This window comes from Hemibagrus wyckioides, linkage group LG11 (assembly GCF_019097595.1).
Source record: "Hemibagrus wyckioides isolate EC202008001 linkage group LG11, SWU_Hwy_1.0, whole genome shotgun sequence".
In the NCBI taxonomy this organism is placed as follows: Eukaryota; Metazoa; Chordata; class Actinopteri; order Siluriformes; family Bagridae; genus Hemibagrus; species Hemibagrus wyckioides.
Genome location: NC_080720.1, coordinates 1,605,704 through 1,631,657, shown reverse-complemented (window position 1 = coordinate 1,631,657; position 25,954 = coordinate 1,605,704). Strand labels below are relative to the sequence as shown.

At 46.3% G+C, this 25,954-nt stretch overlaps 1 protein-coding gene across 2 annotated transcripts in view; it reads left to right on the top strand.

Moving 5' to 3' along the window:
- The window catches only part of atp10a (ATPase phospholipid transporting 10A), an 86,190-nt gene that overhangs the window by 31,866 nt on the left and 28,370 nt on the right, over positions 1-25,954 (top strand). For both annotated transcript variants that reach the window (XM_058403192.1, XM_058403193.1), the window contains exons 2-8: positions 13,863-14,067; positions 15,004-15,089; positions 16,842-16,948; positions 17,660-17,791; positions 18,146-18,276; positions 19,159-19,411; positions 20,137-20,357. In XM_058403192.1, the coding sequence (XP_058259175.1) occupies positions 13,863-14,067; positions 15,004-15,089; positions 16,842-16,948; positions 17,660-17,791; positions 18,146-18,276; positions 19,159-19,411; positions 20,137-20,357 (1,135 nt within the window). The remainder of the gene's footprint in view (positions 1-13,862; positions 14,068-15,003; positions 15,090-16,841; positions 16,949-17,659; positions 17,792-18,145; positions 18,277-19,158; positions 19,412-20,136; positions 20,358-25,954) is intronic.

Here is a 25,954-nt window from a genome sequence, read left to right as displayed (position 1 = left end):
CACCATATACATAACACACACACACACACACACACACACACCATATTCATAACACACACACACACACACACACACACACACACCATATACATAACACACACACACACACACACACACCATATACATAACACACACACACACACACCATATTCATAACACACACACACACACCATATACATAACACACACACACACACACCATATTCATAACACACACACACACACCATATACATAACACACACACACACTGTTGGATCAGATCACACGGGCCAGCCTTCTCTCCCCACGTGCATCAATGAGCCTTGACCGCCCATGACCCTCTCTCTGTGTGTGTGTGTCTCTCTCTCTCTCTCTCTCTCTCTCTCTCTCTCTGTCTCTCTGTCTCTCAGTCTCTGTATCTCTCTCTGTGTGTCTCTCTCTGTCTCTGTGTCTGTCTGTCTGTCTGTCTGTCTCTCTCTCTCTCTCTCTCTGTGTCTGTGTCTCTCTCTGTCTTTGCCCCCCCCTCTCTCTCTCTGTCTGTCTGTCTGTCTCTCTTTCACCCTCCCCCACCTCTTTTCTTTTCTTAAATTCTCTTCTTCCCATTTTTTACTTTCATCTTTCTTCCTATTTATTTATTTTTTAATAATCCTGTATTTTTTATATATTTGATCCTTTCATTTTGTTTCTTTAATTATTCTTTCTTCTATTATTTGTTAATTTTTCTTTAAGTATTTTTCTATATTTCTCTTTTTTCCTTAAATATCTTTTTGCTTTCCATTGTCTGTTTTTTTTATTTGTTCTGTCTCTTTTCTCTCAGTGAAAGACAAAATTGATCCCTCATTTGATTCATCTGTCTTTTAACTGTGGCTCTGGGGATTAGTGTGTGTTAATGAGTGAGTAAAGTATTAAACCCGGCGGCTGTTACTGATGTCATGTGATCTTGATTCGTCTCTGATGTGACACCATCATTTTAACTCCTCTGTTTTTTATTTTTTGTTTTGTTTTTATTTATTTTTTTGCTGCATGTGTCAGATACAGATCCCAGCTCTCGTGTCCATGCGGGTCTCCGGTGAAATCTGACCACAGCTTCAATAACACTCAGAGAAGCAGCTGATAAAAACGTGGAGAGAAGCTGTTTTTCCTCTAAATGAAATTTTCCCCATCAGCAAACACACATATACACACACACACGCGCGCACACACACAGACACATACACGCGCACACACGCGCACACACACACACGCACACACACACAGACACGTACACACAGACACATACACGCGCACACACACACACACACAGACACACGCGCACACAGACACACGCACACGCACACAGACACATACACACAGACACATACACGCGCGCACACACACACACAGACACACGCGCACACACACACACAGACACACGCGCACACACACAGACGCGCGCGCACACACAGACACGCGCACACAGACACATACACGCACACACACACGCGCGCACACACACATACACGCACACACACTCTCTCTCTCTCTCAGCTGTGTGTGTGTGAGCGAGAAGAACAATTACATGGAAATATAATCAATTATTTAATATTCTATTTATTTACCTTTAATTACAGTGTGTACAGCTGGAAAACACACACACACAGCTGAAAAAACCCTCCTTTACAATAATCTGGAACTAAGTCTAATGTTTTTAGCAGAAATAATAATAATAAACAATCATCATTAGATGGAATTATTTATAAATATATATAATTTTATTTAAAATGACTTTTATTTCTCAAAAATAAATATTATACCTGTGTTTACACTCAATGTTATTTATAATGCATGACTGTTTACTATAAATAATGTTTTTATCTGTGGTGTGTGTTCTATCCTCATTCTATTGCTAAGTTTTACTTTCTATTCTGTTGAGTAGCAAAGGGGGAGTCCACTTTTTTACACACACACACACACACGTTCATGTCCTTCTGTAGCTGCTTGTACTGGTTCTCAGAGTAACACGTGATTATTCCGGAAGGTTCCTCAGCTCAGATGTTGGTGTGAAACTCGGTGTGTCGTCAGGCAGCTTGTGTGATGATTTCTTCTTGCTCACGATCTTCACGAATATTCAAAAATAAACGAATGAATCCTCCTGAACTGTTCACCTGAGAAGGACAGGAAGGTGATCACCTCCACGGTCTGAGGGTTAGAGCAGAGAGGAGGAATGATCTCAGGACCTGGGGGAGTTCTACAGGCCCTCAAACACAAGCCGGGAAATTATTTCATTATTTTGTTTCATATGGTTGTTATTTTTCTCTTATCTCATTTTGTAGTATCTCAGCATTTTACTTTAGGAAGTTATTTTGTCTTACAAGGCTTTCATTTTTTGTCTTAATATCTCAATATATCTTTTCTTAGTTTCTTCTTTTGTCTTGCTATTTCATTTTGTCTTATCACATTTTGTTTTTCATTTTGTCTCATCTTATCTCATTTTGTACATTCTCATTTTGTCTTGCTTTCTCCTTTTGTCCTATCTTATTTTGTATTATCTTGTTTTTTGTCTTTTAGTTCATCTTCTCATTTTGTCTTACTATCTCATTTTGTCTATTTTTCTCATTTCATTTTGTCTTGCTATCTCATTTTTATCTCATCTCTCTCATCTCATTTTTTTCTTACTACATATTTTTGTCATATTTCATTCTCATATCTCATTTTGTCTGTCATTTTTGTCTCAACTTATCTAATTTTGTCCATTATCTCATTTCTGTCTTATCTCATTTTGTTTTGCTATCTCATGTCTGGTACCTCATTTTTCTTACCAGATTAATTTTTGTCATGCTATCTCATTATTTTCTCTTACTAAGTTATTGTTTTGTCTTACATGTCTGTCATTTTTGTCTTGATATCTTGTTTTGTCAGAGTATTGTTATCTCAGAATCATTATTTTGCCATACCAGGTCTTTATTTTATTTTAGTATCTCATTATTTTCTTTTAGACAAATTATCCAAATGCCAAGTCTTTTTGTCTTAATAATTAATTAAATCATTCATAAGTTAATATCTTGTTTTTGTGGAAGTATCTTGTGGAAGTCCTTTTGAAAGACGTTTCTGTTCCCTTCTCGGTGATGTGAATAAGGACATTTCTGACCCTTCAGGGTTTCAGGGCTTCTGTTTCTGTGACTCTGACTTAATGGAGCTTCATCTTCTGGCTCAAAACCTTGATCCTTTTCTCTTTGTGTTTTTGATTTGTTTGTTTGTTTTTGTTTTTTTAAGTCCTAGTTTTTCTTTCTTTCTTTTTTTATTCAGCATTCTTTCGTTTTCCTTTCTTCTTCTTTCATTAGTTGTTTTATGTATTTTCTTGCTCCTTTCTCCTCTTTCTCTATTTGGTCCTTTTATATATTTTCAGGACATTTTGTGGGTGTGTGTGTGATGGCGTGTGTGTGTATGTATGTTGGTGTGTGTATGATGGGGTGTGTGTGTGTATGATGGTGTGTGTCTATGTATGTTGGTGTGTGTATGATGGTGTGGGTGTGTGTGTATGTATGTTGGTGTATGTATATTGGTGTGTGTATGATGGTGTATGTGTGTATGATGGTGTGTGTGTGTGTGTGTATGATGGTGTGTGTGTATGATGGTGTGTGTGTATGTATGTTGGTGTGTGTATGATGGTGTGGGTGTGTGTGTATGTATGTTGGTGTATGTATATTGGTGTGTGTATGATGGTGTATGTGTGTATGATGGTGTGTGTGTGTGTGTGTGTGTATGATGGTGTGTGTGTATGATGGTGTGTGTGTATGATGGTGTGTGTGTATGTATGTTGGTGTGTGTATGATGGTGTGGGTGTGTGTGTATGTATGTTGGTGTATGTATATTGGTGTGTGTATGATGGTGTATGTGTGTATGATGGTGTGTGTGTGTGTGTGTGTATGATGGTGTGTGTGTATGATGGTGTGTGTGTATGTATGTTGGTGTGTGTATGATGGTGTGGGTGTGTGTGTATGTATGTTGGTGTATGTATGATGGGGTGTGTATGATGGGGTGTGTATGATGGGGTGTGTGTGTGTGTGTGTGTATGATGGTGTGTGTGTATGTATGTTGGTGTGTGTATGTATGATGGGGTGTGTGTATGATGGTGTGGGTGTGTGTGTGTGTGTGTGTGTGTGTATGATGGTGTGTATGTATGTGTGTATGATGGTGTGTGTGTGTGTGTGTATGATGGTGTGTGTATGTATATTGGTGTGTGTATGATGGGGTGTGTGTATGATGGTGTGTGTGTATGTTGGTGTGTGTATGTATATTGGTGTGTGTATGATGGTGTGTGTGTGTGTATGTTGGTGTGTGTATGTATATTGGTGTGTGTATGATGGTGTGTGTGTGTGTGTGTATGTTGGTGTGTATGTATATTGGTGTGTGTATGATGGGGTGTGTGTGTGTATGTATATTGGTGTGTGTATGATGGGGTGTGTGTATGATGGTGTGTGTGTGTGTATATAATGGTGTGTGTGTATGTATGTTGGTGTGTGTATGATGGGGTGTGTGTGTGATGGCACGTGTGTATGTTGGGGTGTGTGTGTGTATGATGGTGTGTGTGTGTGTATGTATGTTGGTGTGTGTATGATGGGGTGTGTGTGTGTGTGTGTGTGTATGATGGGGTGTGTGTGTGTGTGTGTGTATGATGGGGTGTGTGTGTGTGTGTGTGTGTATGATGGGGTGTGTGTGTGTGTGTGTGTGTGTATGATGGGGTGTGTGTGTGTGTGTGTGTGTATGATGGGGTGTGTGTGTGTGTGTGTGTGTGTGTGTGTGTGTATGATGGGGTGTGTGTGTGTGTGTGTATGATGGGGTGTGTGTGTGTGTGTGTATGATGGGGTGTGTGTGTGTGTGTGTGTATGATGGGGTGTGTGTGTGTGTGTGTGTATGATGGGGTGTGTGTGTGTGTGTGTATGATGGGGTGTGTGTGTGTGTGTGTGTATGACGGGGTGTGTGTGTGTGTGTGTATGATGGGGTGTGTGTGATGGGTGTGTGTGGTATGATGGGGTGTGTGTGTGTGTATGATGGGGTGTGTGTGTGTGTATGATGGGGTGTGTGTGTGTGTATGATGGGGTGTGTGTGGGTGTGTGTGTATGATGGGGTGGGTGTGTGTGTATGATGGGGTGGATGTGTGTATGATGGGGTGGGTGTGTGTGTGTATGATGGGGTGGGTGTGTGTGTGTATGATGGGGGGTGTGTGTGTGTGTGTATGATGGGGTGTGTGTGTGTGTGTATGATGGGGTGTGTGTGTGTGTGTGTATGATGGGGTGTGTGTGTGTGTATGATGGGGTGTGTGTGTGTGTGTGTATGATGGGGTGTGTGTGTGTGTGTGTGTGTATGATGGGGTGTGTGTGTGTGTGTATGATGGGGTGTGTGTGTGTGTGTATGATGGGGTGTGTGTGTGTGTGTGTGTGTATGATGGGGTGTGTGTGTGTGTGTGTATGATGGGGTGTGTGTGTGTGTATGATGGGGTGTGTGTGTGTGTGTGTGTATGATGGGGTGTGTGTATGATGGGGTGTGTGTGTGTGTATGATGGGGTGGGTGTGTGTGTGTATGATGGGGGGTGTGTGTGTGTGTGGTGGGGGGTGTGTGTGTGGGTGTGTATGATGGGGGGGGTGTGTGTGTGTGTATGATGGGGGGTGGGTGTGTGTATGATGGGGTGGGTGTGTGTGTATGATGGGGTGGGTGTGTGTGTATGATGGGGGTGGGTGTGTGTGTATGATGGGGTGGGTGTGTGTGTATGATGGGGGGTGGGTGTGTGTGTATGATGGGGTGTGTGTGTGTGTGTGTATGATGGGGTGTGTGTGTGTGTATGATGGGGTGTGTGTGTGTGTATGATGGGGTGTGTGTGTGATGGCACGTGTGTATGTTGGGGTGTGTGTGTGTATGATGGTGTGTGTGTATGTATGTTGGGGTGTGTATGATGGGGTGTGTGTGTGTGTGTGTATGATGGGGTGTGTGTGTGTGTGTGTGTGTGTGTGTGTATGATGGGGTGTGTGTGTGTGTATGATGGGGTGGGTGTGTGTGTATGATGGGGTGGGTGTGTGTGTGTATGATGGGGTGGGTGTGTGTGTATGATGGGGTGGGTGTGTGTGTATGATGGGGTGGGTGTGTGTGTATGATGGGGTGGGTGTGTGTGTAGGGTGGGGGGGGGGTGGGTGTGTATGATGGGGTGGGGGTGTGTGTGTATGATGGGGTGGGGGTGTGTGTGTATGATGGGGTGGGTGTGTGTATGATGGGGTGTGTGTGTGTATGATGGGGTGTGTGTGTGTATGATGGGGTGGGTGTGTGTGTATGATGGGGTGGGGGTGTGTGTGTATGATGGGGTGGGGGTGTGTGTGTATGATGGGGTGGGGGTGTGTGTGTATGATGGGGTGGGTGTGTGTGTATGATGGTGGGTGTGTGTGTATGATGGGGTGGGTGTGTGTGTGTATGATGGGGTGTGTGTGTGTGTGTGTGTGTGTATGATGGGGTGGGTGTGTGTGTGTATGATGGGGTGTGTGTGTGTGTGTGTGTGTGTGTATGATGGGGTGTGTGTGTGTGTATGATGGGGTGTGTGTGTGTGTGTGTGTGTGTATGATGGGGTGGGTGTGTGTATGATGGGGTGTGTGTGTGTGTGTGTGTGTGTGTATGATGGGGTGGGTGTGTGTGTATGATGGGGTGTGTGTGTGTATGATGGGGTGTGTGTGTGTGTGTATGATGGGGTGTGTGTGTGTGTGTATGATGGGGTGGGTGTGTGTGTATGATGGTGGGTGTGTGTGTATGATGGGGTGTGTGTGTATGATGGGGGGGTGTGTGTGTATGATGGGGGGTGTGTGTGTGTATGATGGGGTGGGTGTGTGTGTGTATGATGGGGTGGGTGTGTGTGTATGATGGGGTGGGTGTGTGTGTATGATGGGGTGGGTGTGTATGATGGGGGTGTGTATGATGGGGTGGGTGTGTGTGTGTATGATGGGGTGTGTGTGTGTGTGTGTGTATGATGGGGTGGGTGTGTGTATGATGTGGGGGGTGTGTATGATGGTGTGTGTGTGTATGATGGGGTGTGTGTGTGTATGATGGGGTGGGTGTGTGTATGATGGGGTGGGTGTGTGTATGATGGGGTGGGTGTGTGTATGATGGGGTGGGTGTGTGTGTATGATGGGGTGGGTGTGTGTGTATGATGGGGTGGGTGTGTGTGTGTGTGTGTATGATGGGGTGGGTGTGTGTGTGTGTGTGTGTGTATGATGGGGTGTGTGTGTGTATGATGGGGTGTGTGTGTGTGTGTGGGTGTGTGTGTGTATGATGGGGTGTGTGTGTGTGTGTGGGTGTGTGTGTGTGTGTATGATGGGGTGTGTGTGTGTGTATGATGGGGTGTGTGTGTGTGTATGATGGGGTGTGTGTGTGTGTATGATGGGGTGTGTGTGTGTGTATGATGGGGTGTGTGTGTGTGTATGATGGGGTGTGTGTGTATGATGGGGTGTGTGTGTGTGTATGATGGGGTGTGTGTGTATGATGGGGGGTGTGTGTGTGTATGATGGGGTGGGTGTGTGTGTGTATGATGGGGGGTGTGTGTGTGTATGATGGGGTGGGTGTGTGTGTGTATGATGGGGTGGGTGTGTGTGTATGATGGGGTGGGTGTGTGTGTATGATGGGGTGGGTGTGTGTATGATGGGGTGGGTGTGTATGATGGGGTGGGTGTGTGTATGATGGGGTGGGTGTGTGTATGATGGGGTGGGTGTGTATGATGGGGTGTGTGTGTATGATGGGGTGAGTGTATGATGGGGTGAGTGTATGATGGGGGGGGTGTATGATGGGGTGTGTGTGTATGATGGGGGTGTGTGTGTATGATGCGGTGTGTGTGTATGATGGGGTGGGGGTGTGTTTGTATGATGGGGTGGGTGTCTGTATCATGTGGGGGGTGTGTATGATGGGGGGTGTGTATGATGGGGTGTGTGTATGATGGGGTGTGTGTATGATGGGGTGGGGGTGTGTGTGTATGATGGGGTGGGGGTGTGTGTGTATGATGGGGTGGGGGTGTGTGTGTGTGTATGATGGGGTGGGTGTGTGTGTGTGTGTGTATGATGGGGTGGGGGTGTGTGTGTGTGTGTATGATGGGGTGGGGGTGTGTGTGTATGATGGGGGGTGGGTGTGTGTGTGTATGATGGGGGGTGGGGGTTGTGTGTGTATGATGGGGGGTGGGGGTGTGTGTGTATGATGGGGGGTGGGGGTGTGTGTGTAGGAGGGGGTGGGGGTGTGTGTGTATGATGGGGTGGGGGTGTGTGTGTATGATGGGGGGTGGGGGTGTGTATGATGGGGGGTGGGGGTGTGTATGATGGGGGGTGGGGGTGTGTATGATGGGGTGTGGGTGTGTATGAAGGGGTGGGGGTGTGTATGATGGGGGGGGTGTGTATGATGGGGGGGGGGTGTATGATGGGGGGGGTGTATGATGGGGGGGGGTGTGTGATGGGGTGAGTGTGTATGGTGGGGTGTGTGTGTATGATGGGGTGAGTGTATGATGGGGTGTGTGGGTGTGTATGATGGGGTGTGTGTATGATGGGGTGGGTGTATGATGGGGTGTGTGTATGATGGGGGGTGTGTATGATGGGGTGGGTGTGTGTATGATGGGGTGGGTGTATGATGGGGTGTGTGTATGATGGGGTGGGTGTATGATGGGGTGTGTGTATGATGGGGTGGGTGTATGATGGGGTGGGTGTGTGTATGATGGGGTGTGTGTATGATGGGGTGTGTGTGTGTGTATGATGGTGTGTGTGTATGATGGTGTGTGTGTATGATGGGGTGTGTGTGTGTGTATGATGGTGTGTGTGTATGATGGTGTGTGTGTATGATGGTGTGTGTGTATGATGGTGTGTGTGTATGATGGTGTGAGTGTATGATGGTGTGAGTGTATGATGGTGTGAGTGTATGATGGTGTGTGTGTGTGTGTGTATGATGGTGTGTGTGTGTGTGTGTATGATGGTGTGAGTGTATGATGGTGTGAGTGTATGATGGTGTGTGTGTATGATGGTGTGTGTGGGTGTGTATATGATAGGGTGTGTGTATGATGGGGTGTGTGTATGATGGTGTGTGTGTGTGTGTATGTATGATGGGGTGTGTGTGTGTATGATGGGGTGTGTATGATGGTGTGTGTGTGTGTATGATGGTGTGAGTGTATGATGGTGTGAGTGTATGATGGTGTGAGTGTATGATGGTGTGTGTGTGTGTGTGTATGATGGGGTGTGTGTATGATGGGGTGTGTGTGTGTGTGTATGATGGTGTGAGTGTATGATGGTGTGTGTGTGAGTATGATGGTGTGTGTGTGTGAGTGTATGATGGTGTGTGTGTGTGTGTATGATGGTGTGTGTGTGTGTATGATGGTGTGTGTGTATGATGGTGTGTGTGTGTGTGTATGATGGTGTGTGTGTGTACACTACCAGTCAAAAGTTTGGACACACCTTCTAATCCCATGGTCTTTCCTGATGTTTATTTCTTTCTACATTGTAAAACAATGCTGAAGGCGGCTGAAATCCACAATAATGTCCTTTGAACAGTTGATATTGAGATATGTCTGCTACTGATGCTCTGTAAAGCCTTCATAACGCCTCTAATCTGAGGTGCTGTTAATTGGTGATTTCTGAGGCTGGTGACTCTAAATGAACTTTCTCCTCTGCAGCAGAGGTCAGTTTTGGTCTTGCTTTACTGGGAGGGTCTTCATGTGAGACAGTTTCATCATGGGGCTTGATGGGTTTTGCAAATGCACTTGACAATACTGTCCTTGTAAGAACTATTCCAGAACACCTGACCTTCGTGTCTTAAAATAACAACTGACTGTTTTTTGTTGTCGTTACATATGGATTACTGAAGTCCATGTGTGTTATTTCATAGTTTTGAAATCTCCAGGATTGTTCTAGAATGTAGAAAATAAATCCCTAAACAAAAAACATTGAATTAAAAGGTGTGTCCAAACTTTTGACTGGTAGTGTATGTTGGTGTGTGTGTGTGTGTGTGCATGTATGATGGTGTGTGTCTGTGTGTGTGTGTGTGTGTATGATGGTGTGAGTATGATTGTGTGTGTATGATGATTGTGTTTGTGTATATGAGTGTGTGTGTAAGACACTGAGAGAGATGACTTGGATTTGTGCATGAAATGAACCCAAGTTGCATATCCAAAAATTATGGAGAACAATAGCTATTAGTTGTGTGTGTGTGTGTGTTCTCCACCTTTCCTGTGTGTGTGTGTGTGTGTGTGAGACTCTCAGCAGCTCTATTGTTTTTTCTAAACACTCAGAAAACAATGTTTAGTACAGGAATGCATTTTAGGTTTAAAGGTTTGAGAGGTGTGTGTGTGTGTGTGTGTGTGTTGGCCAGAGTGGTGCACTGGGAGGCTGCTGAGGAGGACAGGAATGCTGAGATGTTACGGTTTTTAGTTCTCTCCTACACGGTGTGTGTACACACACACACACACACACACACACACACAAACTCTCACACCTTTAAACCTAAAATGCATTTCTCTGATTCTGTGTTTATATAAAAAGTCTCTCTGGTGGAATGTGTGAGATTTAAATTCTCCTCACTGTATTTATCACAGTGTTGGACGTCCCTCAGGTTCTTCCTCTCCTCCTCATTGAGGTCTCTTCACTTCCTGTCTCTGCCCCGCCCCCTGCCCCACCCCCTGAGGCCCAAACTCTGCCCTGAAGTCAAAAAAAAAAACACCCCACATTCTTTCATGTTTTTCAGACTCCTCTAAAATAAAATCTTGAGTTTTCTTAAAGATCAGGAAGTTCTTCCTGCCTCCTGTGGTTTGTCTTTGGCACGGCTCCGTCGTTTATTAAATATTATCAGAATACCCGTCCCAGAGAGGCTGTAATATGCAAATGAAGCCATAAATCTCATCTCCTCGAAGTTTTCTAGTCTGCCTAGAGTCACGGTGATTCTGCTGAGTTTGGGTTCAGTGAGTGAGCGTGTCGCTGTGAGCTCTGGAGGAACCGAGAGCTTGTGTACAGTGTAGATGTTGAGTGTGTGTAGAACGCAGGCGGATGTGGAGCGCTGTGATGTCATGCAGGGAGTTCCATCTGCGGTCAGACTGGTGTCTCGACATGAAGCAGCGTGGAGTTCTGACTCTTTCTGCCTCTGTAAGTCAGACGTGGTTTTCAGCTTGATCAGCTTTCCTCTGGATGAAGAACTCAGATGGTGTGTTCTAGAGGAGAACTGAAGCCGTACACGGTTTACGGTTTGTTGTAGACGTGATGTGTTTAAACTCCATCATCATCATCATCATCCCCACACAGCTGAGAACCAGGTTCAGGGATGTGCAGCGCATGACAGGAAATGAGTTTGATTTCTCTGTGTTCTTACTCTGAAACCTTCAACACAGGGAACATAAAACCTTGTCTTCAACAGCCTGAGAACATTGTGTAGTGGTCGTCATGGAAACCCACAGTGATGTATGTTGCAGAGGGAAGTGGGGTGATGTCATGTAGTGTGAACTGGGCAGATGTGAGCTGTGGTTCAAGTCAAAACTAGTGAGATCACTGCCTCACTGCCCTACACTGTAACTCAACCCTGCCTCACTTTACCTGACTCTGCCTCACTGTCCTACACTGTAACTCAACCCTGCCTCACTGCCCTACACTGTACCTGACCCTGCCTCACTGTCCTACACTGTTCCTCACCCTGCCTCACTTTACCTGACTCTGCCTCACTGTCCTACACTGTAACTCAACCCTGCCTCACTGCCCTACACTGTACCTGACCCTGTCTCACTGTCCTACACTGTTCCTCACCCTGCCTCACTTTACCTGACTCTGCCTCACTGTCCTACACTGTAACTCAACCCTGCCTCACTGCCCTACACTGTACCTCACCCTGCCTCACTTTACCTGACCCTGCCTCACTGTCCTACACTGTTCCTCACCCTGCCTCACTGTCCTACACTGTTCCTCACCCTGCCTCACTGTCCTACACTGTTCCTCACCCTGCCTCACTGTCCTACACTGTACCTCACCCTGCCTCACTTTACCTGACCCTGCCTCACTGTCCTACACTGTTCCTCACCCTGCCTCACTGCCCTACACTGTACCTCACCCTGCCTCACTGTCCTACACTGTTCCTCACCCTGCCTCACTGCCCTACACTGTACCTCACCCTGCCTCACTTTACCTGACCCTGCCTCACTGTCCTACACTGTTCTTCACCCTGCCTCACTGTCCTACACTGTTCCTCACCCTGCCTCACTTTACCTGACCCTGCCTCACTGTTCTACACTGTACCTCACCCTGCCTCACTGTCCTACACTGTTCCTCACCCTGCCTCACTGCCCTACACTGTACCTCACCCTGCCTCACTGTCCTACACTGTTCCTCACCCTGCCTCACTGCCCTACACTGTACCTCACCCTGCCTCACTGTCCTACACTGTTCCTCACCCTGCCTCACTGCCCTACACTGTACCTCATCCTGCCTCACTTTACCTGACCCTGCCTCACTGTCCTATACTGTACCTTACCCTTCCCCACTTTACCTCACCCTGCGCCACTGTCCTACACTGTACCTCACCCTGCCTCACTGTCCTACCTTACTCTGTTACCTCACTGTACCTCACTCTGCCCTTTTCTGCCACACTGTTTTAATCTTCCTTACTATATTATTTTCTGCCTCACTCTGCTTCACTATTCTCTTCCTCACTATACTTTACTCTTCCTCACTCTCCTCTTTCTCTGCCTTACTATACTTTATTTTGCCTCACTTCACTTCACTTCACTGTACTTTGACTCATCACTCTGATTTTCCAGAAGCTCCATGTTCTTGAGCAGGGAAGGGCGGGAAACAGGAACAGAGAGGAGGTTTGTTTCTGGCTCGGCTTTCAGAGAGGCCCGGTCTCTGTGCCATGTTTGCTCAGCTTCTGTAGAGTTATTTTTGTTTTTCTGGAAGGGCGAGGTGGAGATCTGATCATCACCTCAGTGCACTGACCCTGCTCTCACTCTCACACTGAGGGAGAAAGTGAAGTCGAAATTCGGCCACTCTGTCGGTCAGATCAGTTTAAAGATTTTGTTTAGGACCCTGAAGTCGTGTTGACTTAAAAGATAACAGGATGTTTAAAGTGTGTGTGTGTCTGTGTGTGTGTGTCTGTGTGTGTGTTTAATCATTCTATGGGAATGTGCTGCTGCTTTTGTTTACTCTATTACAGAAATGTTAATAACAATAACATTACACAAACCTTTTGTCCATATATGTATATATTGTCCATTTAAGGCCACACCCACATTGTGGAATTAATTAATAAGCATTTTGTGTGTGAATTTTTACTTTTGTAAACATTGTAAAGGATAGAGGATGATCACGGTGGTGCCGTGACCCAGCATGTAATCTGTGTGTGTGTGTGTGCGCGTGCGCAAGTGTAATAATAATTTAAAGGGATTACATGGGAATGTGCTGCTGCTTTTGTTTATTCTGTTAGATATCAATATTAATATCAGAAACCTCAGACATTTTGTCCATTTAAAGCCACGCCCACATGGCTGCAGTTCTCAGCTAGCGTTGTGGAATTAAGTTGTTTGTTTTTTGTTTTTTAAATGATTCCAGCATTATGGCATTCATTGTTCATGCGCCGGTGCCGTGACCCGGCTTGTAATCTGTGTGTGTGTGTGTGTGTGTGTAATAATTTAAAGGGATTCTATGGGAATGTGCTGCTGCTTTTTAAATGTTTATTCTGTTACAGAGATGTTAATGTTAATATCAGTAACATCACTTGTATCACATGGCTGCATCTCTCAGTTAGCATTGTGGAGTTAATTAATTAAGCATCCCAAAATGATTCCAGCGTTATGGCGCTCATGGTTCATGCAGTGGTGCCGTGACCCGGCATGTAATCTGTGTTTGTTCGTGTCTCTGCTCTGCAGAACCGAGCGTTGTTATGTGGAACAGTACTGGAAGGAGGTGCGTGTGGGAGACTTCATCCGTCTGCGCTGTAACGAGATCGTTCCTGCCGACGTGCTGCTGCTGAGCTCCAGCGATCCGGACCGGCTGTGTCACATCGAGACGGCCACGCTGGACGGAGAGACCAACCTGAAGCAGAGGCAGGTGGTGCGCAGCTTCATAGACCTGGTGAGCGCAGACTCTGTGTGTTTTACTCAGTAGCGTCACCGTGAAATGTTTTTCCACAGGAAGCGTGGTGCTTGAGCTCGCGGGCATACTGACCGGCCTTTTACTGCTGGTTTGGTCAGCGAGTGGATTCAGCTGCTTCATATTTACTCTGTTAAACAACAAAACTGCTGCCACTCACCTGTGACTTCATCTTAATTACACACACACACACACACACACACACACACAGCGGTCAAGACTTTTTTACTTTTAAACCCAGCTGGCAAAGTTACACAGACAACAAATGACCACTGGAGTGAGAAAAATAAAACATTTTACTTCCAAACTTTCAGCTTTCAGAGAACTCTGAGACGCTGGACACGATACAAACACTGCAGAAAAAATGAAATTATAAGACTAAAAGCTCAAAAAATTTACTACATAAGTAAATAATTAAAAAAATTTATTTTAAGTAAAAACTGAATAAAATTATTAATAATGATAGAGTAACAATAATATATATGTTTTATATTTATTAGATATTAAACATAAAGATATATAAAGTTTAATCTACACAGTGGATTTTTTATTTTTTTAGTTGTTTTTTTACGAATGAGGCTGAAGGTTTAGAGATTTTTTTGTGAATATTTCTGCTGTGTTTTTGTGACTTTATAAAGGAAATTGATAGTTATTAATCATTAAACTTTTAGCTAGTTAGCTATTCTGTTAACTGACATTATGAATACTTTTGTAACTATACTGGTGATTATATTTTATTCTTTTATTCTTCTTCATATTAAGCAGTGAATCTGGAGTTTCTTGTTTTTTCTCCTCGGTTAGAGTTGTGGAGATTTCTGTACCGGAGACGAGTGCCATGAAGAAATGATGTGATTGGTCAGTTTTTTCTCCCAGTGTGATTTTGAGCGGTTCTGAGTGTCTGAATGAATCTTTTTACAGGACACTGAGTTCGACCCCATGAAGTACAACAGTGTTATCGAGTGTGAGAAGCCCAACAACGACCTGAACCGTTTCCGTGGCTACATGTAAGTACTGAACTCAAACATGCTTCAACCCTGACGCTTAATCAGTAACTGAATATTCAGCACTGTGTGTGTGTGTGTGTGTGTGTGTGTGTGACCTTATCACAGTTTGATGAGTTCTTCACTGTTATACAGCATCACATACACATCACCAGCTTTCATGGAGCAGAGCTCCACCCACTCTGACCAAACCACCTCTAACCCTATTAGAGTGCAGAGCTCCACCCACTCTGACCAAACCACCTCTAACCCTATTAGAGTGCAGAGCTCCGCCCACTCTGACCAAACCACCTCTAACCCTATTAGAGTGCAGAGCTCCGCCCACTCTGACCAAACCACCTCTAACCCTATTGGAGTGCAGAGCTCCGCCCACTCTGACCAAACCACCTCTAACCCTATTAGAGTGCAGAGCTCCACCCACTCTGACCAAACCACCTCTAACCCTATTAGAGTGCAGAGCTCCACCCACTCTGACCAAACCACCTCTAACCCTATTAGAGTGCAGAGCTCCATCCATTCTGACCAAACCACCTCTAACCCTATTGGAGTGCAGAGCTCCGCCCACTCTGACCAAACCACCTCTAACCCTATTGGAGTGCAGAGCTTCGCCCACTCTGACCAAACCACCTCTAACCCTATTAGAGTGCAGAGCTCCATCCATTCTGACCAAACCACATCTCACCCAATCAAAAAGCAGAACTCCGCCCACTCTGACAAACCTCTACCCTTATCAGAGTGCAAAGCTCCATCCATGCTGCCAAAGCTCTGTCCACTCTGAGTAAATCACACCTCAGTCAGTTAGAACTTCACCCACTCCAGGGAAAAAAAACAGGTCTCACCCGATCAGAGCTCCTCCCACTTCCTTATTAGGGATAAGAAAATATGTAAATGGCCAGAAAAAAAATAGATCCTTTTTAAAGGATTCCACCTAAAACCTGCAGAAAAAAAGAAATAGAAAGAACCTACACTGGTTCTAACATTACTGAAGATCTGGACAATTCTGTGACCAATCAGTGATCTGCTCTAGTTGTAGCTCCGCCCACTCCGAGCTGTAAGAGGAAACAAATTCATTACAGTAAAAAAGCAGGAGTTAGTCTTGATTTGATGATGAAAATACAGGAGTGTGGTTTGAAGTTTCTCAACTGAGGGTTTATCTAGTCTCTGGTCTGGTACCATAAACATTACTGGGTTCTACCACAGGGTTCTACCTTTTGTAGGGATATATGTTTTGCCTGGGAAGGTGTACGTGATACCTATAATTAGTTTTCAGAGTAAGGTACCGCTTGGTACCCGTATTTCTGAGAGTGTGTAGCAGTAGGATCGTGTGTGTGTGTGCGCATGTGGGTGTAGTAGAGCAGCAGATGAAGACCTTGTGCTGATGGTAGCTGGGCAGTGAGTCAGCTGACAGGGTGGAGAATGATTATGACATTTATATCTCGGCGTGATGGAGAACAGATGCTGCTGGCGTGCAACCAATGCTCCGTTACCCAGTTACCCCAGAGAGCATCTGGCTGCCAGTGAGGAGGGTGAAAGGCCCAGGGCTGTGTGTGTGTGTGTGTGTGTGTGTGTGTGTGTGTGTGGACACACTGTAGTCTGTTTCTCCTGCTTCTCTTCATGCTGATGCTGTGTGTGTGATGAGGTGAAGCCACTGCTCTGATCTCTCCACTGCCTGAGGCACTGTTATTAATCTGCACTGTGTTTTACAAAATAACAAGTGTGTGTGTGTGTGTGTGTGTGTGTGTGTGTGTGAGACAGAGTCCATCGTAATGGAAGGAGAGATGGTCTCTACAAAGACAACCTGCTGCTCAGAGGCTGCACCATTCGCAATACAGAGGAAGCTGTAGGCATCGTCATCTACGCAGGTAACAAACCATCTAGTCGAAGCCCTGCCCACTTCAATCAAACCACCCCCTCACCACTAAAAGCCCTGCCCACTCTAATCAAACCCCTGCCATTCAAAGCTCCACCCCACTTCACCACACTTACCAAATCACTATTCACCCAGTCAGAGATCTCCCAGTCTCAGCCAGTTAGAGCATTGATTACTTGAATCAGATCACCACTCATCCAAATAAAGCTCCACCCACTTTGACCAAACTACCACTCATGCAGTCAGAGCTCCACCCACTCTGAACAAACCAGCTCCTGTTTAAATATCAGAGCTCCACCTGCCCTGAATAAATCTCCCCTCTCCCAGACCTCCATCTACTCTGACCTCCCGCCCAATCAGTGATCAGAGCTTCACCCACTGACCCAATCAGGGACCAGAGCTCCATCCACTAACCCAATCAGGTATCAGAGACCCACCCACAAACCCAGTTAGGTATCAGAGACCCACCCATTCTAATCAAGCCACAGCTCAGTAACACCTCCGCCCACTGTGATTAGAGCATCTGTCTTTTGATCAGAGCTCCACCCACTCTGATGAACACCACACTGCTGCTGAATCAGGACAGAGGAGTTTAAGCTTCTTTCTGTTTTTTCTCCAACATGACAAGATCACTGAGGTGTGTGTGTGTGTGTGTGCGCGTGTGTGTGTGCTGTGGCGGTTTGTTCTGTTGTTCTGTTTTCAGGTCATGAAACTAAAGCCATGTTAAACAACAACGGGCCGCGATACAAACGCAGTAAACTGGAGCGGAGGATGAACGTGGATGTCTTCTGGTGTGTCATCATCCTGCTGGTCATGTGTCTGTTCTCCGCCATCGGTACGAAGAGTTTACACACACACACACACACACACACACACACACACACAAAACCCCACAACACACTGCACATCATACACACACTCACAATACAAAACACACACAGCCACTATCACTAACCCTTCTCTGCTTCTTCTGTGTGTGTGTGTTATTTTTTGTTTGTGTGTTTCTTCTGTGTGCACGTGTGGTGTTTTGTGTGTGTGTGTATATCTTGTATGTGCATGCATGTGTGTTGTGTTTTCTGTGTGTGTTTGTGCTATACATGTTGTGTTTTCTGTGTCTATATATATATATATATATATATATATATATATATATGTGTGTGTGTATGTATGTATGTATGTGCGTGTGCAGGTCACGGGTTGTGGATGTATCAGTACGGTGAGAAGAGGCCAGTGTTTGATGTTCTGAGTCCTGAGGGAACTGACCTGTCTCCGTTCGTCTCGGCCGTGTATCTGTTCCTCACCATGATCATCGTCTTCCAGGTGAGACGCAGCCGAGTGTCAGATACACATCATCACCTGGTGCTCCTTAAACATCAGACTGAGATCAGATCTGCATGTGTTGGAGCTCAGATCTGATCTCACTGTGTGACTAATAACTACTCTATTTATTTTAGTTTTTATCTCGGAGATATTTTATTTTATTTCTCTTATTTACACAAACGACCTCACACTTCAGATAGATTGTTCTCACTGCAGTATTATTATACATATATTTTACATTTAATATTATCATTGTTTTACACGTTTAGTTGTTTGTTTAATTATTGAATTGTTTGTGAATTTTATTTTTTTTATATTATTCTAGAAGAAATTTAGTACTACAAAAATAAAATTGTTCATTTATGTGAATTAAAAATGTCATTTTAAATTATTTAAAATATTTTAGAAATAATTCGTAAATAAAAATTAAATTGTGACATTGTAGTTTTATATTAAGCTTTTTAAAAAAATATTTTGCTGCTTTAATGTCAGATCTGTCTGTAGCAGTTAAACATTATAAGCTTTATTGATTAAATAAATTTTATTTTAACTGAACTTAATTCTTTATTTTATAATCATTTGAATTTTTTAATTAATAAAAAAAACACATAATGCACAAACATTTTTAAATTCTAAATTTTTTTTTTCCTTGACTTCTCCAAGAGTGATGTAAAAATGAATAAATTATTATAATTTTTTTAATATAAATTAAAATAAAACCCTAAAAATATTTTTAAAGTGAAAGTATAAAAGCTCCATGAAGCTGAAAACTGAAATATTTAAAGCTTTATTATTAAAGTTATTGTGTAGAGTGGAAGTTCTCGTCTTCTCCCTCACGCTGGTGTTAAGGCCTGATGTTCCTCTGTTCCTCCTTGTTCTCAGGTGCTGATCCCCATCTCGCTCTTTGTCTCCATCGAGATCGTGAAGATCTGTCAGGTTTACTTCATCCACCAGGACGTGGATCTGTACGATGAGGAGACGGACTCTCACCTGCAGTGTCGAGCTCTGAACATCACAGAGGACCTCGGCCAGATGCAGTACATCTTCTCTGATAAGACCGGAACGCTCACAGAAAATAAGATGGTGTTCCGTCGCTGCACCGTGGCTGGCGTCGAATACTCGCACGACGCTAACGGTTAGCATGACCTCACTAGTGTTAACTACTGAATCGGTCAGCAGTTTCAAACAATACTGTACCTGAAATCAAATGAGGAAAAACCATAACTAATCAGATATTTATTTATTTATTTATTTATTTATTTATTTATTTATTTATTTATTTATTTATATATAACAAAATAATTAAAAGTACTTTTATAATTTTTTAAAAAGAATAATTAAAACTAATCTTTTACATCAGCTTTTTAAAAATTATTTGTATTTATTTATTTATAAGAGAATAATTAAAAATATTTTAAATCAGCTTTTTTTTATATTATTTATTTATTTATAACAGTATAATTAAAACTAATCTCTTACATCAGCTTATTTAACATTATTTATTTATTTGCAACAGCATAATTAAAACCAATCTTTTACCTCACTTAATAAAATGTAAACAATAATAATTCATAATAATTCAAATCATTTCAGTAATTCTGTACCGTATTCAGACTATTCTGGCCCAAAGGACAGTTTGGCTTAGCTCCGCCCATTTTTCCTTATAAGGCAATGTGTAGTTTTGAGCAGGTGGAGCTGAGGCTTTGGGGAATAATATTGGGGGAAGTTATTTTCTGGTGTATTTTTCACACACACACACACACACGTCAGAGAGTGAGGGTATCTGTCAGTCATGTTGTTGCCCTAGAGACTGGAGTACTGAAAGGCGGGGTCTTCATGTGGTGTGTGTCTGTGCTGTAGCTCGCAGGCTGGCGATGATGTACCAGGACGTGGACTCTGAGGAGGAGGAGTGTGTGTCTCACGGAGGAACGTTACCCAGGAGAGAGAGTGTGTGTAGTCAGCACAGCGGCCGCGTGGTCCTGCGCTCACAGAGCACCAAATCACACCGACGCACCGGGAGCCGAGCCGAGGCCAAGAGGGCCAGCATCCTGTCCAAACACACTGCCTTCAGCAGCCCCATGGTACACACACACACACACACATACCGCCTTCAGCAGCCCCATGGTACACACACACACACACACACACACACACACATACTGCCTTCAGCAGCCCCATGGTACACACACACACACACACACACACACACACACACACACACACACACACATACTGCCTTCAGCAGCCCCATGGTACACACACACACACATACCGCCTTCAGCAGCCCCATGGTACACACACACACACATTCCGCCTTCAGCAGCCCCATGGTACACACACACACACACACACACACACACATACCGCCTTCAGCAGTCCTATGGTACACACACACACACATACCGCCTTCAGCAGCCCCATGGTACACACACACACACACACACACACACACACACACACACATGTACGCCTTCAGCAGCCCCATGGTACACACACACATACCGCCTTCAGCAGCCCCATGGTACACACACACACACACACATACCGCCTTCAGCAGCCCCATGGTACACACACACACACATACCGCCTTCAGCAGCCCCATGGTACACACACACACACATACCGCCTTCAGCAGCCCCATGGTACACACACACACACACACACACACATATATACCGCCTTCAGCAGCCCCATGGTACACACACACACATACCGCCTTCAGCAGTCCTATGGTACACACACACACACATACCGCCTTCAGCAGCCCCATGGTACACACACACACACATACCGCCTTCAGCAGCCCCATGGTACACACACACACACACACACACGTATATACCGCCTTCAGCAGCCCCATGGTACACACACACACATACCGCCTTCAGCAGCCCCATGGTACACACACACACACACATACCGCCTTCAGCAGTCCTATGGTACACACACACACATACCGCCTTCAGCAGCCCCATGGTACACACACACACATACCGCCTTCAGCAGCCCCATGGTACACACACACACATACCGCCTTCAGCAGTCCTATGGTACACACACACACATACCGCCTTCAGCAGTCCTATGGTACACACACACACATACCGCCTTCAGCAGTCCTATGGTACACACACACACACACACACACACATACCGCCTTCAGCAGTCCTATGGTACACACACACACATACCGCCTTCAGCAGCCCCATGGTACACACACACACACACACACACACACACACACACACATACCGCCTTCAGCAGCCCCATGGTACACACACACACATACCGCCTTCAGCAGCCCCATGGTACACACACACACACACACACATACCGCCTTCAGCAGCCCCATGGTACACACACACACACACATATACCGCCTTCAGCAGCCCCATGGTACACACACACACACACACACACATACCGCCTTCAGCAGCCCCATGGTACACACACACACACACACACACACACACATACCGCCTTCAGCAGCCCCATGGTACACACACACACACACCACCTTCAGCAGCCCCATGGTACACACACACATACCGCCTTCAGCAGCCCCATGGTACACACACACACACACATACCGCCTTCAGCAGCCCCATGGTACACACACACACACATACCGCCTTCAGCAGCCCCATGGTACACACACACACACATACCACCTTCAGCAGCCCCATGGTACACACACACACACACATACCGCCTTCAGCAGCCCCATGGTACACACACACACACACATACCACCTTCAGCAGCCCCATGGTACACACACACACACACATACCGCCTTCAGCAGTCCTATGGTACACACACACACACACCACCTTCAGCAGCCCCATGGTACACACACACACACACACACATACCGCCTTCAGCAGCCCCATGGTACACACACACACACACATACCGCCTTCAGCAGCCCCATGGTACACACACACACACATACCACCTTCAGCAGCCCCATGGTACACACACACACACACACACATACCGCCTTCAGCAGCCCCATGGTACACACACACACACACACACACACACACACATACCGCCTTCAGCAGCCCCATGGTACACACACACACACACCACCTTCAGCAGCCCCATGGTACACACACACACACACACATACCGCCTTCAGCAGCCCCATGGTACACACACACACACACATACCGCCTTCAGCAGCCCCATGGTACACACACACACACATACCACCTTCAGCAGCCCCATGGTACACACACACACACACATACCGCCTTCAGCAGTCCTATGGTACACACACACACACACCACCTTCAGCAGCCCCATGGTACACACACACACACACACATACCGCCTTCAGCAGCCCCATGGTACACACACACACACACATACCGCCTTCAGCAGCCCCATGGTACACACACACACACATACCACCTTCAGCAGCCCCATGGTACACACACACACACACACCACCTTCAGCAGCCCCATGGTACACACACACACACACACACATACCACCTTCAGCAGCCCCATGGTACACACACACACACACATACCGCCTTCAGCAGTCCTATGGTACACACACACACACACACACACATACCACCTTCAGCAGCCCCATGGTACACACACACACCACCTTCAGCAGCCCCATGGTACACACACACACACATACCGCCTTCAGCAGCCCCATGGTACACACACACACACATACCACCTTCAGCAGCCCCATAGTACACACACACACACACACACACACCACCTTCAGCAGCCCCATGGTACACACACACACACATACCGCCTTCAGCAGCCCCATGGTACACACACACACACATACCGCCTTCAGCAGTCCTATGGTACACACACACACACATACCGCCTTCAGCAGTCCTATGGTACACACACACATACCGCCTTCAGCAGTCCTATGGTACACACACACACACACATTCCGCCTTCAGCAGCCCCATGGTACACACACACATACCGCCTTCAGCAGTCCTATGGTACACACACACACACACATACCGCCTTCAGCAGCCCCATGGTACACACACACACACACATACCGCCTTCAGCAGCCCCATGGTACACACACACACACACACACACACACACACATACCGCCTTCAGCAGCCCCATGGTACACACACACACACACATACCGCCTTCAGCAGCCCCATGGTACACACACACACACATACCGCCTTCAGCAGCCCCATGGTACACACACACACACACATACCGCCTTCAGCAGCCCCATGGTACACACACACACACACACCACCTTCAGCAGCCCCATGGTACACACACACACACACACACCACCTTCAGCAGCCCCATGGTACACACACACACACACACACACCACCTTCAGCAGCCCCATGGTACACACACACACACACCACCTTCAGCAGCCCCATGGTACACACACACACACACACACACCACCTTCAGCAGCCCCATGGTACACACACACACACACACACACACACACACCACCTTCAGCAGCCCCATGGTACACACACACACACACACACACCACCTTCAGCAGCCCCATGGTACACACACACACACACACACCACCTTCAGCAGCCCCATGGTACACACACACACACATACCGCCTTCAGCAGCCCTATGGTACACACACACACACATACCGCCTTCAGCAGTCCTATGGTACACACACACACATACCGCCTTCAGCAGCCCTATGGTACACACACACACACATACCGCCTTCAGCAGTCCTATGGTACACACACACACACACACACACACACACACATACCGCCTTCAGCAGTCCTATGGTACACACACACACACATACCGCCTTCAGCAGTCCTATGGTACACACACACACACATACCGCCTTCAGCAGTCCTATGGTACACACACACACACATACCGCCTTCAGCAGTCCTATGGTACACACACACACACACATACCGCCTTCAGCAGTCCTATGGTACACACACACACACACACACACACACACATACCGCCTTCAGCAGCCCCATGGTACACACACACACACATACCGCCTTCAGCAGTCCTATGGTACACACACACACACATACCGCCTTCAGCAGCCCCATGGTACACACACACACACATACCGCCTTCAGCAGTCCTATGGTACACACACACACACATACCGCCTTCAGCAGTCCTATGGTACACACACACACACATACCGCCTTCAGCAGTCCTATGGTACACACACACACACACATACCGCCTTCAGCAGTCCTATGGTACACACACACACACACACACACACACATACCGCCTTCAGCAGCCCCATGGTACACACACACACACACACACACACACATACCGCCTTCAGCAGTCCTATGGTACACACACACACACATACCGCCTTCAGCAGTCCTATGGTACACACACACACACATACCGCCTTCAGCAGTCCTATGGTACACACACACACACATACCGCCTTCAGCAGTCCTATGGTACACACACACACACATACCGCCTTCAGCAGTCCTATGGTACACACACACACACACATACCGCCTTCAGCAGTCCTATGGTACACACACACACACACACACACACATACCGCCTTCAGCAGTCCTATGGTACACACACACACACACACACACATACCGCCTTCAGCAGCCCCATGGTACACACACACACACACACATACCGCCTTCAGCAGCCCCATGGTACACACACACACACACATTCCGCCTTCAGCAGCCCCATGGTACACACACACACACACATACCGCCTTCAGCAGCCCCATGGTACACACACACACACACACACACACACATACCGCCTTCAGCAGTCCTATGGTACACACACACACACACACACATACCGCCTTCAGCAGTCCTATGGTACACACACACACATACCGCCTTCAGCAGTCCTATGGTAAACACACACACTACAATACATGCATGCGCACACACACACACACACACACTACAATACACACCGCCTTCAGCAGCCCCATGGTACACACACACACACACACACATACTGCCTTCAGCAGCCCCATGGTACACACACACACATACTGCCTTCAGCAGCCCCATGGTACACACACACACACACACACACCACCTTCAGCAGCCCCATGGTACACACACACACACACACATACTGCCTTCAGCAGCCCCATGGTACACACACACACACATACTGCCTTCAGCAGCCCCATGGTACACACACACACACACACACACCACCTTCAGCAGCCCCATGGTACACACACACACACACACCACCTTCAGCAGCCCCATGGTACACACACACACACATACCGCCTTCAGCAGTCCTATGGTACACACACTACAATACATGCATGCACACACACACACACACTACAATACACACCGCCTTCAGCAGCCCCATGGTACACACACACACACACACCACCTTCAGCAGCCCCATGGTATACACACACACACACACCACCTTCAGCAGCCCCATGGTACACACACACACACACACCACCTTCAGCAGCCCCATGGTACACACACACACACACACACCACCTTCAGCAGCCCTATGGTACACACACACACATTCCGCCTTCAGCAGCCCCATGGTACACACACACACACACACATACCGCCTTCAGCAGCCCCATGGTACACACACACACACATACCGCCTTCAGCAGCCCCATGGTACACACACACACACACACATA